Source organism: Wolffia australiana, chromosome 6, assembly GCF_029677425.1.
Source record: "Wolffia australiana isolate 7733 chromosome 6, ASM2967742v1".
Classification (NCBI taxonomy): Eukaryota; Viridiplantae; Streptophyta; class Magnoliopsida; order Alismatales; family Araceae; genus Wolffia; species Wolffia australiana.
The window spans coordinates 7,840,480-7,860,571 of NC_135840.1; the positions used below are offsets into that span (position 1 = coordinate 7,840,480).

At 40.9% G+C, this 20,092-nt stretch overlaps 1 protein-coding gene across 1 annotated transcript; it reads left to right on the forward strand.

Moving 5' to 3' along the window:
- The first annotated feature begins 1,918 nt into the window (after nt 1-1,918).
- LOC144704392 (peroxidase 43-like) lies at nt 1,919-3,962 on the forward strand. The gene is made up of 4 exons (XM_078576807.1): nt 1,919-2,283; nt 2,363-2,548; nt 2,644-2,806; nt 3,373-3,962. Exons 1-4 carry the CDS (start codon nt 2,080-2,082, stop codon nt 3,777-3,779), a joined length of 960 nt encoding a protein of 319 aa, XP_078432933.1. The 5' UTR covers nt 1,919-2,079; the 3' UTR covers nt 3,780-3,962.
- The last annotated feature ends 16,130 nt before the right edge of the window (nt 3,963-20,092 follow it).

Below are 20,092 nucleotides of genomic sequence, written 5' to 3' on the forward strand. Positions count from 1 at the left end.
TTAATATTTTGTCTGAGATCAAAGTTGTTGCTAATTGTGTCATAAATCCGTAAGACTTGGAATCATACCATTTTTTGTAGGAATGAAGAATACAGTTTAGTTTTAACCACCATAGTTCCAACACAAGCTAACAAGTTTCATACAAAGAAAAACAAGGAGGAGAAGAGGACTAGAGGAAGCAACAACCAAAAACAGTGAGGTATTACTGGAGGGAAGTCATAATTACATTAACTAATTTTTATCTCTTAGTTAACAAATTTCTGATCTGAAAAAAATTTTAGATGAAGCCCTTCGTCAATATTCTTGTTGAAATACATGAAATTATGCCTTGCCTTGAATAGTACTTAATGATTCTGTTCAGAGATATATTGTTCTTGTTTGATCTTTATGGTCACTTAGGTTAAGGCTTTGGGGGCCATAAGAAGGATTTAAGGGCTAAAGTAGAGAAGGCTTTTGGGGCCAATTTGAACTAGGTTATGCATCGTCGCTCCATAGAATTCTTTGAGGATCGAGGATGATAGAGCTTCACTGAATTTTTTCTTGTTTTCGGTATCTTCGTTCAGCCTTATTTCCTAGTGATTTAAAAACATGGTTAGGGCACATTATCACATTGGGACATATACCCCCAAACTACATTTAAGGATTAGCCTAAGTTGTCTAAAAACAAATTGTGTCTCCCATTTCATCTACCTTGTTTCCTTGTTAGGTTACTTAACAAAGAAAAATATATTATACCTACAGAATCTAATTCACCCCTCTTATGTTATTCCTTAGGCGCTTAAACTAGTAAGTTAGATATATATGTAATTATATACGTATATAAAACAATAATATATCAAGGCATAAATTTATACATTGAAGTACCAATACATGATGGATAAGTAGTCTGAGGCGAATATAGCAAGACCACCATTAAATAATGTGAAAAATGAAGAGAGAACAGAAAACAACATTTGAAATGTAAAATAAAAAAGAAGACAGATTGAAAAAATAAACAAAACATCTACTTGGTTCCCTCAGTAATACACACCAGGTGGCTCCTTGGAATCCAAACACATCGCTTGTTTGCCACTGCAGAGGGTTCAAACATGTTGTAGATGGCGTATGGCGCTGTAGTTTGTTTGATATGGAGACCTAATTGGTCAAAATTAGTGATTAGATCTCAAATCAGGGCAACCTCTATGAAGCAATTAAAATCATCTACTTTTAACCCCACTTCTGTCTTTATTTATTTATACATAGTCATTGTTATCCAAAATCAGGAAGTGGGCCTAACTGTTGAAACTGCCAAAACCCCCAGCTTTATGTTACTGAATTGTGGGGCTTAACTTGGCACATGTAACATTGAGTTGGAGACCCTAGAAAATAGGTTCGTTCCTAATTCCTCATTATCTTCTGCATGTACTCCCAACACTAATAATAAAATATGAACATGTTGACCTATCTCTCTCCTATCAATTCACCCAGGCGACCATGTATCGTGTCTCCGTCTATCTAATCTGTCAATTAATATGTTGACCAATCTATAAATGTACGTACACAGAGATATATCTATTGATTTAGCTAGAAAGCTATCCAGAAATTTACCAGGCACCTGTTTTTACCAAAGTTTTAAGCAATGGCCTGGCGGCCTAGTTCGTTTTGAATGGTTCAAACCGATGTGCAAGCGGCATTTAAGAAGACAATGCACTTGATATGAGACGTGGCGAAGCCATTAAGTCATCCATCGCTCAATCCTGGTCCCCCAGAATAGGAGTTGCTGGGGACGATGAAGAAATGCCTTTTCCTGTGTGACGTTTTTCTGTGGTGGGCACCGCTGGGGTGGGGCACAAACACAGCTCACTAAAGAGAATAATGATACGAGTTCTTTTTATGGGACGTGATCTAAGAATTCCTCCCATGTTTTAAGAAAAACAGCGATAAAGGGACATGTTCAAAGACCGATGTTCCTATTTATTGCATCGGTTCTAAACTGGTAAGCCTTGCTGAAGAATTACTTCCTCAGATATCAGCAGCTTCAAGTTCAGCAACTCCGGGCTATCTTTCTCCCTCTGTCTCTACTTCGCTGGGGGGGTTGATATGCCTTCACTCGCCATTCTTTCTACCGTTCTCTTGCTAAGTTCGCTGCGCTACGGCGGGGGACAGCTCCAGGTCGGTTTCTACCGCGGTTCGTGCCCCCGCGCGGAGGACGTCGTCCGGTCCGTCGTCACCGGCGCGTTCCTCAGCGACCCGTCCGTCGCCCCGGCTCTGCTACGCCTTCACTTCCACGACTGTATCGTCGATGTTCGTCATCCCCTTCATCTCTCTCGTCCTCTCTTTTCTCCCCATTTTCGTCTTATCTTCGTCTCGACGTGACTGCCAGGGCTGCGACGGCTCTATCCTCGTTAGGACGCCTGACGGGCAGCAAGAAAACCGCGCCTTTGGACACCAGGGCCTCCGCGGACATAATATTATCGACGCCGCCAAGGCCCAGCTCGAGTTCGAGTGCCCCGGCGTCGTCTCTTGCGCCGATATCGTCGCTCTCGCTGCCAGAGACTCCGTCGCTCTCGTACTACTATCTCTCTCTCTTTCTCTTTCTAGCGGTGTAGAGTCTAGGTGGGTATCGGTCTCTCTTTTTCTCAGTCGTTTTCTATTTGTTTTCAGACGAACGGGCCGTCTTACATGGTGGAAACCGGTCGCAGAGATGGGTTCATCTCTTCCGTGGTGGACGCTCTTGCTGTGCCTGAGGTCTCCGATCCCATTGAAGTCCTCCTCATCAAGTTCGCTCAGAATGGCCTCTCCGCGCAGGATCTCGTCGTCCTTACCGGTCCCATTCTCTTTCTCGCTCATTCTCTCTATCTCTCTCCTGCGCCATCTCTCTCTCCTCTCCCCATCTCTCGGTCCTCTCTCTATCTCTCTCCATCTCTCTCTTCTCTATCTCTGTCTCTATATCTATTTCTCTCCTCTCTATCTCTCTCTATCTGTCTCTCCTTCTCCCTCTCTCTATCTCTCTCCTCTCTATATCTCCATGTGTCCCTCCTTCTCCCTACATCTATCTGTGTCTCTTCTTTGTCTATCTATATCTATATCTCTATCTCGACCTCTGTCCGTCTCTCTTTCTGCCTCTCTCTCTCTTCTTCGTTCCATCTTTCTCTCTTTCTGTCTCTCCTCCCTCTATCTCTATCTCTATCTCTCCCGTCTTTATATCTCCTCCTCCCTCTCTCTTCACAGACATATAAATCTTTTACCCATTCGTTCGTACCATCTGTCTCCCTGGCTATCTACCTACCGCGACTAATCCACTGGTCTAGAGTTTTCATCCCCGTCGGTTATTAATATCATTTACGCGCTCTACCGTTGAAATTTACTGAAGACCCGGGTTCATTCTCGCAGCGGCGCACACGATAGGCACGACGGCGTGCTTCTTCATGACGGGGCGACTGTACAATTTCCGGGGAACGAGGCGGCCGGACCCGTCGATCAGCCCCCCATTCTTAGCCGCTCTTCAAGGAATTTGCCCGCCAGGAGGCAACGGCAACGTCCGCCTCGCCATAGACAACGGCAGCGGGCATTTCTTCGACACCCACTTCTTCTCCAACATCCGCTCCGGCTTGGCCGTTCTTCAGTCCGACGCCGCTCTATACTCTCACCCCGCCACTCGTCCCTTCGTCGATTTCTACGCTGATTCTCCTTCCAGCTTTGCCCAGGACTTCGCCGTCGCCATTGTCAAGCTCGGCAGAGTCCGCGCTCTAACCGGACCCCTCGGCCACGTCCGAAGAGCCTGCTCCTCCCTCGCTTGATACCCGCCGACTTGAAATCATTAAATGGCTGCGGCTGCATGGCCGGTGGGGTTGACCAAGATCTACCCTTTTGGGTCATTCCCCTGCGGGCAATGTCCCACTGTAAAAAAATTAGCTCTGGATATTTCTCGTACTTGTGTTCTACTACCCAATTTTTGTTAGGTTAGGAAACTTGATTTGGTTTCGGTTGGTCGGCAGTCAAAGATAAGTTTGGCCATCACCTCAGGTTTTTGTCTTTCACGCACACAATGGGAGTTGAACATCGATGAAAGGGTCTGTAACCAATATAAAGCGTGAACAATACAAGAGAGAGATATAATCACTGGCCCCCAGTCCAGATAACCCATAAGCCATGTTAAGCATGTTCGCGATCACGCTCAAGCTTGTTGAGCATTACTAGCTTCGTACAGAGATTATCACAGTACATCATGTTAGGTACTTATGTCTGATAACACATACTTTTAGTAGGACAATCTGACCATATTTACATGTTTATTTGCATTAAATTAATTATATATGTGTGTTAGCAAGCTTAAAATGATTAAATTTATTTTTAGGGGATATTTTGAATTTACGATTTAATGATTTTTCTGACATTAAATTCTGATAGAACATAATCTTTTGAGCTGTAATATAATTTTCCTAAAACTTTTGGGCATTATATTCCTAAATATATGATTTTTCTATGTTGAAATACATTTTTATTTGTATTTTTAGGATTATTTCTAATTTAATATGGATTTTGAAAATATTTTTAAACCTTTTATTTCAGTCGTGCCACATGTCGTTGTGATTTGTCGAATGTCGACCAACCAACGATTTAAATTTATGATTGGCATAATTGGAGTTAATGTTGTCACATGATTCCTGTTGTGAACTAATATTGATATGAATTTCTTAAAATTCAAAGCATTTTTTCAATATTTAACAATCATTGAACACAGATCATTGTTTAACAACTCTGTGGATGTAACAATTTAATCATTGTACGCATGTGCATAGAATAGAAAGTCAACCAGTAAAGGTGTAGTGCCACTATCGGACAAAAAAAAGGTTTGATATATTTTCAAACCTTTAGAACTCATTGATTTACAAACACTAGAGATAAGGAGCTTCAGGTAAATAAATCAACATTATACGAGAAAATGACTGTTCGATGACCCATTAAAGGTAGTGGATGATATAATTATCTTAAATTAGGGGTGACAATCATATGAAAAACTACTTCAGGACTCATCCTATCATTGGTTGGAATGTGTGGATACAAAAACATTGGGAGATCAAATTTCTTTGCAGATCCTGTATTTAATCATGACTTCATACTTACTTTATCGATTTCCTCTTTATCTGCTGCCAAAATGCCAACAATGCGCAAAATGTACATGCTATAGTAGGAGTGGTTTAGTGAGAACATCATAGTGTTTCCAAGAATGCATATGAAAACCGTAAAAAATAGGTAGAAAATCTTCTTGATCACCTTCAGTTGAAGAACAAGGTCATTAAGATCAAAGGAGGAAATGCACAATATTAGAAGGTTTATTTTTATATGTTTCAAAAGTTAATATTGACTTATTATTGTTGCTCAAATTCCTTCTACACCCTTCTCTATTTTACCACAAAAAATCACATTTCAGATTTGGATGTCCTCCTCCCTATGTATCAAAAACATTTTCCCATGTGATACTTATTATAGTTGATAAAAGGGAATTTTACAGGCATCATTGGATAAGTCTGGGTAATGAAGACTATTAGTTAAATTAAATTACCACATTTTCAGAGTTATCGTGGACCCTTGTCCTTTTATAGAGCTACTAAGGTGGTTCCTTCAGCTCTAACATTACTAAAAGGTCAAATATTTCAACATCAAGGAACCTGATGAAGAAGGTGGCGGGTAGTATGTGGCCTAAAATTCAATCAAACATCCATTTATCATTTACGATAATTGAATTCACATTGATTAATTATTAATCTCATATGCTTTTTATAATAAAGTCTTTTAATACATGCAATGACCAAGTCAATTATGATGAAATCATAATATGGAGATCAATATTGTTTTACCATGTGTTCTTAATACTCTTATTTCAAGGAGACTTGAGATGGAAATTATAGTATATGGATAAAATAACGCTATATAATCACATTCATACAAAGAGTATGGCATATCCGCAATTAGTACCATAGAGGCACTAGTAATAGATAGTAAGTGCTCTTTTAGGGAAACACTTCACTCAATGTTTTTATATTCCTAAATAGTAATCTACCTAACTGTAAAACCCGGTGATTCATGTCAAGGTAGTGAAAGTGGTTCATAAACCTTAGACAACAAAGACATCTCATGGATAGGTGTGGCCGTATTTTGCCTATGACTTACATATTCATACTCATGAGATTTGAGTTAGTCTTTGCTTTAATGTAACAAGTCCAGAAAGGTGATTGTTTACTCAAGATAGGATCATTCACCCTCAATATGAGAGAATAAAAATTCAAGGAAGATGAAGGCAGCAGAATATTGGGGAAGTAGTTCTTTGATAATTTGTCAAATACATCTCTACTAATTGGAATGATCAACTAGGATTTGCTAGTTGACCAACCCTAAGTTGTCTGGGAAAACGTCAAGCGGATGAAGTGTTATATGTTAGCATTAACCAATGATGGTAACGGTTTCATGAGAAAGTTGACATACTCCTTTGTATCTTCTAGAGCACGAGGAGTAGTTTGGCACCCCACATGTAGTCAACTTAACAAATTGATCAAGTTAAATTGATCCTTGATTAATTAAATACTTGTCGCCATACTCAATTTTAATATTGGACGATGAAAATTTATTTTCCCTTAAAATCATTAACTAGACTGATAAATGTGACAAGATGATCACATACAAAATAGTTTTTGATATTGTAGGATATAGACTAAGACCATAGGGAACTTTATGAAACATTTAGTACTATTTTAAGTAGGTAGGCACATATATCAGCACATATTCAAACTATCATGTCACAAGCATGTTCTGCATTCTCGAAATTGGAGGTATGTGTACTTCACCCATAAGGCATGACTAGTGAGTTTCATATGATTCAAAATCAAACACACTAACTATACGCCTGATGCATCTTAATTTATGACTGTAAATATTCCCAAGCTCATATAAATAAAACTTTTTTCACATAGTTATTTATCTTATTTGGAGAAATTTTAACTTGGATATAAATTTTAAAACATTTTATTGATATATTCCTTTGACTAGTGATGCCAAATTAGTTACATTATTTATAAAAAATGGAACAATTATGATTCACAATAGCTAGGGAATACCTGAGTCTCTTCGTAACAGAAAAATGTGATTTATCATGCTAGGAACATATGTTCAGAAAAATATCATATGTTTCAAGATACTCTTATGCTTCATTATTCATATAGTGAACACCACAAATTCACGGTATTTCTTAGCATCAACTTCATGCGTTTTTTCTGTGACTTACCTCAAATTTTTGGAAAATGAAACATCCCCATGATTCCACTTGCAAGAGATATCTCAATGAGGTTCTACTTAAAGTTCTTGTATTATTGACCTTTCAAACCATATTGAAAGTATTTTTTTTAAACATCTTTAAGATCTACCTTAACATGAGTCATTCTCTTGTCCTTCTCAAGGACATGTTAGACCTTTTTGTTGGTCATTACAAATATGGGGTTTTGTGGTTTTTCCTTTCAAAAGTTCACCCTAGAAATTCTTGAGTAGTTCACATATTAAAACCTTAATCATGTCAAGATTAATGATGAAATATATTACTTGTGAAAGAATTAAATGATTATGCCAATGCTAGTTTAAATGGATAACTATTATCCAATCAGATGCCACCTCTTAGTTCATTCAATAATCTCCAACACATCATCATATCTAGAAGAACCTTCCACCATGTGAGCATTGAACAGAACTTTTGATATCGTACATATATCTCCTATTACAGTCATCTGATGACTCTGCCGTATAGTATTTCCTAAGCTTATTTTCTATATCTTCATATGACCTTACTAACGTATACATCATTGATGATGCATAATATTAAATCATAACAAAATAAACTCTTAACTTAATGGCTATTTACTCATATTTCTACAACGACACCTAATGTTACGCGAAAATTTGCATCATTTTTATTGACAAAGGCCAAGTGTTTATGCATAAAGAGTATCACCAAGTTTTTGAGCATGTCATACATACTACACTTGGAGAATGATTTTTAGCAATTTATTTAGTTACTAGACAATGGACATCTTGACGGAGATTAAATCCATTGAGATCTAGGGGATTTTATCATTCTACACAAACCTCATGCTCATAAAATGGAAGATTCTAAAATATCCTGGTGGGCATTTTAATATCAACAACTATTTAAAACCTGGAGTTTGCTTGAATATTCATATTATATTGATGAGCACCCATCTGATGGGATGCGTGACTTCATGGAGTTTGATCCACCAAATAGTGAGTTTGGTCTGGTAGTACCTTCATCAATGGATGATAATATACTTGCATGCAGCCTAGAGTTTTCTCTACCTGACTACACAATTACTTTACCTCCAGCTTGTGTCATACATTAGTTGTTAGTGCCTCGTCCCAACTAAGTTGCGTGGAGTTTGCTTGAACAACCCAAATTAAAGAACTTTGTAATATATGACTGTAACAATAAAGGTCCGTGCAGGATATCGTAACCTTTATGCTACTGTTAATATTTTTTCTCTGCCATTGTGATATGCACTAATATGCATTCCCTAAATATAGAAATTTTGTTGATGTGAAATACTTGGAATCTTAATTTGTATCTATATATCATTATATTAATACATATCTTTCGTTTGTTCATGTGCCCATAGTTGGAGGTCTTGTTGGTTGCGATTCTGGATGTTATGTTGTGTCATTTCCATATAGACATAGGCATCATGTGGCATTGCCACACAGCCTCAAGCACCTTCGCGACACTACCACTTGGCCTCGTGTTCCTCATTGTCACTACCAAGTGGCCATGGGTGCCTACATGGTACCCACCAGGTAGCATGGGTGCCTACCTCCCTTGGACATCTAGGTGAAAAAACTAACATGGATCAGATTTGACCTAATCTGCACTAGTTGTGACTGTAGGTGGGTGGGGCCCACCAAAATGTGGATTGGGTCTAACACAGCAACACACGGACCATACCATTAGGCTTGTTGCGTCAAACCTGAATTGTAAGTTTTGGCCTACATTAACATTGGGCTGGCTAAGCCTGATGACCTATCGCTAGAGCTCAGCCAGTGAAATAGGAACAACCACCTTGTACTTGGACATGCATTTGGCCACATTCATCAGAGATATATTAGCTCCAATATACCATTAGTTAACTTTGCACTCCGTGAGAATGGAAATTTCAGTAGTTTACAAGTCACATGTTCACAAATCACCTATGATTCAAAATCAAGTGCAACCAAGTATGCATATCCATACAACGTGAGTGATTTTTTTCCTAGTATACTTATATATATATTATCCATTAACAAATGGTCTGAAGGAAGAAATTTACTTCCAAAATAAAAGGAACATCAGAGCCTACCCAAATAAAAAAACATACATGATGCTATTTACTATGATAGAAATATAATAAAAATATAGAAAATTTTAAAGGAAAGCTTGAGGGTCAATGTGATAAGACAAACTCTTGTACCATTTTTTAATCTCCACCCCACCCTCATGCTTCCCAACTTTCTCCAACTTAGTACCTGAAAATCCTTGTAGACATGAATATCAGATTTAGGACATAATATCCATTATGTTCAATCTCTACATGACGAGTATCTAACAAATATATACGTACTTCATCACCATGCTTTTATTGAGCTTCCACACTGAGATACCTAATGAAACCATAAAACCACTTATTCAACCAAAATATATACCTAGTGGAGTATCATGCTTTTCTGGAGCTTCCATACTGAGATACTTCTCAGAGTTCCTCCTCTAGTAATCATAGAAAAACCATAACTTCACTGATTCAACCAAAATATATACCTAATACATCGCCATGCTTTTCTGGAGCTTCCATACTGAGATACTTCTTAGAGTTCCTCTTCCAGTAATCATAGAAAAACTAGAACATCACTTATTCAACCATAATATATACCTAATGCATCATCATGATTTTCTTGAGCTTCCACAATTAGATACTTTTTAGAGTTCCTCTTCTAGTAATCAAAGAAAAACCATAAAATCACTTATTCAACCAAAATATATACCTAATGCATCATTATGCTTTCCATGAACTTACACACTGAGATACTTCTTAGGGTTCCTCTTCTAGTAACCCTAATTTTGATTGAATTAAATGATTTTTATGGTTTCAGTTTATGGAAAAGTATTTATAAAAATTCCGTAACTTTGGACTTGATGATTAAGGGTCAAGTCCACAAGAAGCAGGAAATGAGTGAGTAAATTTTTGGTTTATATATATATTTTTATTATTTTTGAGGCTATTTGATATTTTTTGAATTTTAATCTAGAAATTAAACTCAGTACGAAGGAAAGCGAATCAAAAATATTTTTAACAAAAAAATAGAATTTTTAATTTTAATAGGCTATTAAAAGTTTTGGATTTTTTTAAGAAAATGGGTGGTGGCGTTGCCCGGGGGGGGGAGTGGGGTAGTGATGGGTAATGAACAAAAAACACAGTAAGTTTGCTGCAAGAGTTGTTTTCCATGCATTGTTTTTTTGTGTTGGAATGTTTACCCAGAGAAAAAGGTGAGAGAATCCAAATCAAGCAGACCAAGATAACATAAACCCTATTTTTAATCCCCTCATGAGCCAAGTAGTGCCTTTCCCCAAGAATATTGATGAAACTAGAACTTTCTATCCCAAACTATTGTAGAACAAAAACAGATCAAACAAATCTAATACAGTAGGCCTTAAACAATAAGTTGGCAGCATAAATACATGATGTAGTACAAAGAGACGGGATAAGGTATTAAATAAAATTACCCTAATTCTCCCAAACATTGGATTTAATTCCTAGAGTCTACAGGGAAAGGATTACTTGATTTGTTATACAACTTTGATATTGAAATCGTGGGTTAGTTACACAATTCTTGGCTTTAGTTGACTCTAATTTTAGAAAGGGATTAAATGTGATTTTAAACGAGAAGTACCCTAATTCTCCCAGACATTGGATTTAATTCCTTGAATTAACAGGGCACGGATTACTTGATTTGAAAATAGAACTTTAAAATTCAAATGGTGGGTTAGTTGCCCACTTCTTGTCTTTTGTTGACTCCAATTACTAATAATAGTATTAATATTTTTGGGTTAGAAGAAATTTCATTTCGGTGCTACATGGTAGGTCCCATGTGGGTGCCACTAAGGCACAACCACACGTGGCATTTGCACGCCATGTACAGTGCAGTGATGCGGTGCAGGATCTGCCATGCGGAGTGCCTACGTGGTGTTGAGTATGCCTGAGTGGTTCATAGATGGGGCCTATGCGAACACATGCATGTGCCTGCTGGCGCATGTGGAGGCATGCACAATATATATGTTTAATTGATTTCAAAGTAGTTCATTGTTTCAGTATTTTATTGGTTGATATGTCTCCAAGTTTTTCCATGTGGGGTTAATGTTACATCTTCTCTTTTGTAAGTGAAGTGGCAGCAGGAGAAGTGCCAATCTTGCCGAAGAGATGATGACTGTTGGATCTGGTGGACTGAGTCCACTAAATCACTTAAGTGAAGAGGGTACATGTCGCTTTGCGGTTTGATGATGTCAGGACGAGGACATGGTGCAAAATGCGACATGTGGGGAGCATACGAGGTGCGATCTGCCCCTTTTGGAGCTAATCAGATGGCAAGTTAAAACTGTATATCGTGTGCGTGCACATCAACGTGTATGCACACACATGGGACATTGCAGTATTTTGTCTCGCCCATTTCTCTTTTTCCTTTCTCTCTCTCCATGGGCAGTCTCAACCGGCCATAGCATTCTTCATGATTGATCGAACGGTCGGTGAGCATCTGCACTGACAGGTCATGGCACCTTTTATTTTTTAGAGGATGATGTGGGCCCATTGTGGCCAATATGCCTTGGTTTTGGCAAGAGGGAGTAGGGGTGTTGATCGCCACCCACTGGCCTTAGTTTGTGTCTCTGATCATCTTCCCCACGCTGATGCAGATCTGATTCCCCCTCTGCTCTCCCTGGAGCCCTCCTAGGCTGTTAAGACTCTTGAAGAAGCTTCACCCTTCTCCTCTCATTTGCACTGCCACCAGAATGTGTTCTGCTGTTTCTCCTTCTCCTATGGTAAGATAGACCTTAGGGCCTTCAAAATCACCCTTTAAAGGTTCAAGAGATGTTCTCTTGACCCACTAATGGGTTAGACCTGATCCAAAGGTTCTCTAGGAGCCTTTGGATTGGTCTGCAGTCCTCTTGTCATCGGTCTCCGCTGGTCAGCCGACGAGAATGGTGACTGGGGTGGAGAAGGGTTAGTCTATCCCTCGGCCATCCAATCTCCCTCAAATGGGTTCAACGGATTTAATTACATCGTAGTCGTGGATCCATTCATTAAGGATGTACCCCTTCCTTACCATGTTAGTGGCTTCATCAGCTGCCCAGTCAGCAACTCATGCTCTAATTCTCTCAGCACTTTGCCCTGCCATCCCCCTCATTGGCTATAGCCAATCAGAAACCTGAATAAAAAAATAAAAAATAATTATAAATACAAAGTGGATCTCACCGTCCAATCTTGTTTAAGAAGATCCGACTGCTGATATTATGTACGCTTACTTAAAAAAGCTCAATATGGCATGGGATTTGGGCTGGGTTGGCTCAAAGGCTGGTCATAATTTTCCTCTTTTATTTCTTAAGATTGTGGCCCAATGGGTTACAATCCATTTCTTTGGTGTCAGCCCAGACCGGGGCAAAACTGTAAATGATTGATATTGATAATCCCATATTGTAAAAATCAGAAATACATGTTGCTATAAATTGCCATTCTCTTGCATCCTTTGCATTAAAAATCTACATCCCTCTTCTGCGTGCGTGCACAGACCTGGTGTGGGTCTTGTGTTGGCCTATGTGTGGGTCATGCTGCTTGGACGTCAGCTTCTCAGTTGCAAGTGGGCTTGATCGCCCTTGCACTACTCTGCTTGTGGCTGGCTTGAGCGTTGATGTGTGCTCTCTCGCAGCTCACTTGCCACTATTGCTCATAAAACCACATTTTTTATTTGATTTCCTGAAAAATGTAAAGCTAACATACAAGAAACAAATTAGCCCATTGATACTTTATGACTCATTTTGTGATGTAATACAATGGGCGTGCTGGGATCGGATGGCTCGTATTACGTCACAGGTCAATGATGAGTGAATTCGCAATTAATATGAAATGAATGCTTGTTGAGAAACCCCCTTTAATGAGCAAATAGGACGAGTCCGAAGGAGGGAGGATGATCAACGTCGTCCCCTAAGTAGAAATATTGATCTGATTAGACTCCTCATGACCCAATGAAAACCAACTACGACGCCTATGAGTGAGGGGCGTTTGACGGCCCAAAGGTGTTCAACGTCTATATCAATGGCTAACCTTCACCGCAAGAGAGACCTATCACTCAACAAGGTGGCTAACCTATAGACAAGATCGTGAAAACCCGACAGAGGAAGCGATAGGGAATGACGGCACTACAGTAAGTAATAATGCTGGAAATAACAGAGGGGAGACGAATAGGTACCCGATTGATGATAGTCCACGGCGCAGTAAGTGTTCCGGATGCTGGCAACGAAGATGAACTCGACAAGCTGGACCGCGAGGGGCAGAGCAGGGCGCGCAGAGGGGAGACCAGCGCACGAGGCGATGGCTGGGCGCGGCGGAGGGGCTGGACAAACGTGCAGTGGACAGGGCGCTCGAGGGGAGGCCTGCGCCTGCGGCAAGGACTGGCGCACGGCAGAGGAGGCCGAGCGCGCAGACAGCTAGGCCGCACGTGCGGAGGGGAATCCCGCGCGTGGCCGCGACAGGGCGCGCGGAGGAGGATCGCCGCGCGCGGCAAGGGCTGGCGCACGACAGAGGAGGCCGGGCGTGCGTGTAGGAGGGCAGGGCAGGCGATGGAGAAGCCAGGCGCGCCGGACGGATGGGCCGCGCGTGTGGAGTGGAGAACCACGCGTGGCCGCGGCAGGGTGCGCAGGGGAGAGGCAGCGCGCGCGGTGGCGGGCAGGCGCGCGGTGGAAGAGGCCTGGTGCGGAGACCGTGTGCGGGGCAGGGCATGAGGAGGAGTCTGCAGGTGCGACTGTGAGCAGGTGTGCCGGGGAGGAGGCCGACCGCACGGGGCTGCGACGGGTGCACGACGACGGACAGGCGTGAGGCGGCAGGGCGACGGCGGAACCGATGGTGTGAGCGAGGGCGACCTCCAAGAAAGGACTTCTTGGAAGATAGCCACCCAAGAATCCTCAAAAAGAATGGTGAGTTCTTGATCCATGGGAGGATTTTTCTTGGCAACTGGCGGGATCTTGGCGGAAGGTGACGGCGGTACTTCTTGAGTCTTCAACCACCTTTGGAGTAATCTCAACAAAGGAGTCTTCAGGCATCAAGAGATGACGGATTCTTGAATCTTTAGGAGTCCTCGGAGTATTCTCAATGGGGACGTTGAGACACGTCGTCACGGAGTGATCTCGACGTGATGGCGCGGGCTCTAACCACGGAGTGATCTCGACGTGGGTGAGGCTAGCCACTCCTCTCTACACTCTAGTTCCTATCTACGATAAGGTGGAGACAACTTGGAAATTTCTTCAACAAATGCCTCAACCTTTCACTTGGGCATGCTATCCCCTTATATAGTGAGGATAGGTGCCAAGTGAGATCATGGAGAGGACAAACTGTCGTGAGACATGGTTCGGCCTCTCTTTAACTGTTACAAGCAAATAAGAAAACATAACAAGGATGAGGCCCAAACACAAGCCCAGTCCGTAAAATCCAAGAATGAAAATAACAAAAGATTAAACAAATAAAAGACTAAAATAAGATGCTTACGCAGAGTACTTAAACCCCGGATGGCGAGCATTGGCGCGAGCAGCCCGACATGGCTGGATTCATCCCGTCCTGGCGTCCTCTGGATGGTCCCCCATCATTTTTCATGAAATTAGTTTAACTATTGATATAACCAATTACTATATTTAATACATGAGATTGAAATTCCTATTAAGATGGGGATAATCTATTTATCTCTCTCTATCTCTCTGGTCCTTCCCCCTCTATTTATTTCTCTGTTTCGTCTCCTCCTGCTCTCTCTCTCTCTCCCTAGCCATATATATATATATCTCTTGCTCTGTCCCCGTATCTTTTTTCGTGGTCTCGGCCTTTCATTATTGATCTGTCTTGTCATCTCATTTTCTCTCCCTACTCATTGATCTTCGCTCTCTCCAGCACGACTCGTCGCTCCCATAGTTCCATATCTCCCTCTGTTTTGCGTATTTATCTTTATTTTTCTCTCCTTTTCCTATTTTTTATTTCTCCCTTCCCTCTCTCTCTCTCTCTAATATCTCTTTAACTCACTCGTTCTCTCTGCATATGTATCTATGTCTCTGTCTTGGTTTCTATTGCTCTCTCTTTCTCTTTATTGCTAAGATTTTCACGCGCTATCTAACTCATTCTCGCTCTTTCTCATTTTTGCTTCAATTTATTACATATTTTTTTGTGTTTAATCCTGGTGAGGCAATTCAAGACACAGATGACCAAAATGGACATTATGATTTTACGTTATGGTTTTCCAGATGATTTAAAAGCTTGAGCTCTGGTGTAATTGTTTGTAGTAGCCTAGTTGGTAACATGGGCAAAGATCAAAGGGGTCTGTAACAAATATGATGGAAAGAAACTACACATGAAGGCTACTCGACGAGAAAACATAAAGGGCCTGCCCTTTGGAAAAAGTCCTCAAATACAGTAGCCCCCTGAAAGAAGAGAGATAATTCTGAATAATATATTCTTAATAAGTTTACATGATCCGTGAAAGATTAAAATCCTGGCGTAATAGAAGCAACCAGTGCTCATAGCGGGATAAAAAACACAAATAAAGGGGAAAAGTGGGAGAATAAGAAAGTGGGAAATAACTAAAAACAACAGAGATGGACAGCAAAAGAGAGAGAAACGATGCTGTTGTCACGACAAAAGAACAAGTCTAAACACGCAAAGTGAGAAAAATTACCCTTTTGTTCCTTCAAAATTGGATGCCCATCGCACGAGCCGTTGACGCAATCTAGGCATGTACTGATTCCATTTGAAAGTCAGAAGAGATGCTAAGTGAGAAACAGGAGAAACGACTGGGTCTTGATGAAGGTGTTAGTTCTAGCTTGGTCAAACCGGGACAGGTGAGACGTGAAGATTTTGAACGATCCAAACAGGGCTCACGGGCCACAAACTTTTTCTCCTTTTAGCAAGGATAGTCAAGAGACTAGAAAAGAGATTAAACAAGGATAGCCACTTGCTCCTTTGAACCCAGAACCCCACGATCTGAAGCATTCACGACGGATATAAAAGAGGGCGCTCCCCTTGGGATTTTGGCGGGGACAACCAGGGCTCTACGTTTCGGATACTGAAAAAAATGACTCGTGTGGGAACGAACCTCTTCGTCCTACTTGCTTTCAGAGCCATATTGACCATTAGTGCATAAAATTACCACACCTCCTCTCCTCTGCAGAGGGAGCATGATGAGTTTCATTCCCATACTCCGCCATGGCATGAAGAGGATCCCCACGGCCATCACTTCCGTCCTCTGCCACCACATCATGATGAGCACCACAGCAATCACTTCCCTCTTCTGCCACCGCATCATGACGAGCATCATGGCCATCGCTTCCCTCATCTGCCACCACATCATGAGAAGCGTAACCACCACCACATCCCACCGCCCCCACCAGAGGACTGGTAAAAGTCTCTATAGGGACTAGATCGTGGCAGTACAAAGTAATATAGGGCCATTGCTACACGTATGTTCCTCAAGATGTATTGCACCCAATAAAACAACAAATGTTTCAACTGATAGTTCGTTCTCTTTTATATCATCTGGTCTTTCGGTGAGTTGATCGTGAATGTCCTGGTCATAGGAATCAACCGTAAAACATCTATTTATTGACTCCGCATAGCTGGGGCCTGCAATATATGCTTCCTATTTAATCGGGTTTATCCTGGATGGCAAGAGTACCTGTTCCGCCTGCCTGAAAAGTACTATGAAGAGCAGCCGAAGTAAGTTCCCATGTTGAAACCTTGCATAGCGTACCGCCCGCGTATAAAAATTGGGATTAGCATTAGTTGCATTGACCAAGTTTAAGAACCACCTGTTTGTGATAATTTTTAAGGCTGCTCACCCGATGTAACATGGATCCTTATAGCGATCGAGGAACACTTATGCTATCAAATTTGCAACAAGCTAAACGATTGATGGAAAGAACGAAGAAGAGAATGCAAGAAGCCTTTCTCGCTCTCTCAGAAAGAGAAAGTCAACACAGTGGAAAATGAAAAAAGAATACTTCTGTTCTTGATTTATCATTTGGTCCACACAGGATTTATATAGCTCGTGTGGCTGCCACCGTAGCAAGCCACTTAACCATCGGTCAGTATGAATCACCTACGTGTGATCATCTGAGCCGTCCGTTCAGAAAGAGGGAAAAACAGAAATAACAAACGTGAAAAAAAAAAGAAGTCTTGAAGCAATCTTCTTCTAGATTAGTTCCATCATTCTCCCTTGTAATCTTGAAGCGTAGCTACTTTCTGAACTCCCAGTCTTGTTCTTAGCTCAAAGAACTTTTGGTTTCCCTAAGGCTTGGTAAAGAAATCTGCCAGCTGATCCTCTATAGAAACATGCTCCAACTCGACCCGTTTTTCTTCTAAACAAAATCTGATGAAATGAAATTTTGTGTCTATGTGTTTTGAACGACTATGAAACACAGGATTTCTTCTCAGAGCAATCACTGACTTGTTGTCCACCATTATCTTTACATTACTCTCCAATGAGTCGTGCAAGCCAAATTCCTTGGCAAGAAGTTGCAGAGACAGATATATACTCTGCTTCACATGAAGATAGAGCCACTGTTCTCTGCTTCTGTGATCCCCAACTGAAATTTTTTTGACTAAGAAAGCATACCATACCTGTAGTACTCTTTCGGTCATCTTGGTCACCTACGTGATCACTGTCATTGTAACCCTTTAGCATCAGCTCACCTTCCCCTTTCTTATAGCACAGTCCAAGGTCCCGAGTGCCTTTGATATATCTCAGGATCCTCTTGACTGCTGCTAAGTGATTGGAGCTTGGAGACTCCATGTATATGCTCAGAAAACCCACAGAATAAGTCAGATCAGGTCGAGTGTGTGTGAGATACCTGAGGCTTCTTATGATGCTTCTGTACTCAGTTGAATTGACTGGTGTGCCTTCGTCCCTTTTGAACTTCAATTTGGACTTAATTGGAGTGACTGCTGTATTGCAATCCAGCATTTTGTTGCTCTCCAATATCTTCAGTGCATATGCTTTTTGGTGCAAACAGATTTTTCCAGTCTCTTGGATGACCTCAATCCCAAGATATGAACTTAGTAATCCAAGATCACTCATGTCAAAAGTGTCTCTCATCTCCTTCTTGAAAGCATCAATGTGATGATGTTCTGGTCCAATCACAAACATGTCATCTACATATACTCCTACCAGCAGCTGCAGATCCAAAAATCTCATGTAGACTGCATGTTCTTGAATACTTCTGATAAAACCTTTTGAAATCAAAAATTTATCTAACTTTGTGTACCAAGCTCATGGTGCTTGTCTGAGTCCATATAAAGCTTTCTTCAATTTCAGAACTTGATCTTGTTTTCCCTTCTAGATAAAACCTTTTGGTTGCTTTACATAGATTTCCTCCATGAGATCTCCATTCAGAAATGCTGATTTTACATCCAAATGATGCATCTCCCATCCTCCATGAGCAGCTATACTTGTTAGGACTCTAATGGTATCCATTCTAGCTACAGGAGCAGATACTTCTTCAAAATCAATTCCAGGACGTTGAACATACCCTTTTGCAACTAACATGGCTTTGTGCCTAAGTATTTCGCCTGACGGACTTCTCTTTATCTTGAAGACCCACTTCAAATCTATAGGTTTACAACCTTCTTTCAAAGGCACCAGACTCCATGTCTGGTTTCTCTCAATGGCTTCAATCTCTTCCTCCATTGCCTTTTTCCATACTTCCTCCTCTTGTGCTTCTTGAAATGTGAAAGGCTCTTCTGTGGAGAGAAGCTGCAACATCTCAGGTGGGAGATCGATTCTTTTTGAATCTCTGTAGACTTGTCTAAGGTCTCTATACCTCTCAGGTGTGGCTTCAATCTCTGTATGTCCTGGTTCTTCAGCAGACTCCAATGTTGGAGTGTTCTCTTCGACCCGATCGTCAAGAGAACTGTTAAAAGAAATTGAGATTACAGTCAGCGGATTACCGCTCCTGTTCGACATCCTCAGACTTTCCTAGTCCCAGCAACTTCCTTCTTCAAAAATAACATCTCTTCTGATATGTATCTTGCCAGCTTCTGGATCATAGCTTCTATATGCTTTTGATCCCAACTCTTAACCAACAAAAACCATTGGTTTACTTCTATCCTCAAGTTTCCTCTGTCGTTCACCAAGACTCGTAGGTGGCATATCTGAGGCTTTGATCTAGTCCAGATATGGTATGGTGTAGCTCCATCAAGGCTTTTGATGGTGATCTATTTAAAAGACACACAGCTGTGTTTACAGCTTCTCCCCACAACTCATGTGGAAGCATTTTACCTTTGAGCATACACCTTACCATTGACATGATGCTTCTGTTTCTTCTCTCTACTACACCATTCTGTTGAGGAGAGTATGGTGCAGTCAATTGTCCCTTGATACCATTCTGGTCAGAATAGGCCATGAATTCTCCAGATATAAATTCTCCTCCTCTATCGATTCTGAAATTTAAAATCTTTACATTCTTCTCAGTTCCGACAATGCTCTTGAATTGTTTAAAAGTACCAAAGGCATCAGACTTTTCTTTTAGAAATGAAACCTACATCAATCGTGAGAAGTCATTAACTAAAAGGAAAAAATACGTGTTACCTCCCCAAGTAGATTGAGTAATGGGTCCACACATGTCACCATGTATTAACTCCAATGGTCTGGCTGCTTTGAACTGAAGTACTGCCGAAAATGAAGATCTTATATGGTTTCCAGCTACACAACTTCGACATAGATGATCACGATACGACAATATTGGCATGCCTTCTACTAACTATAGATCTGATAAGGACTTTAAAGACTG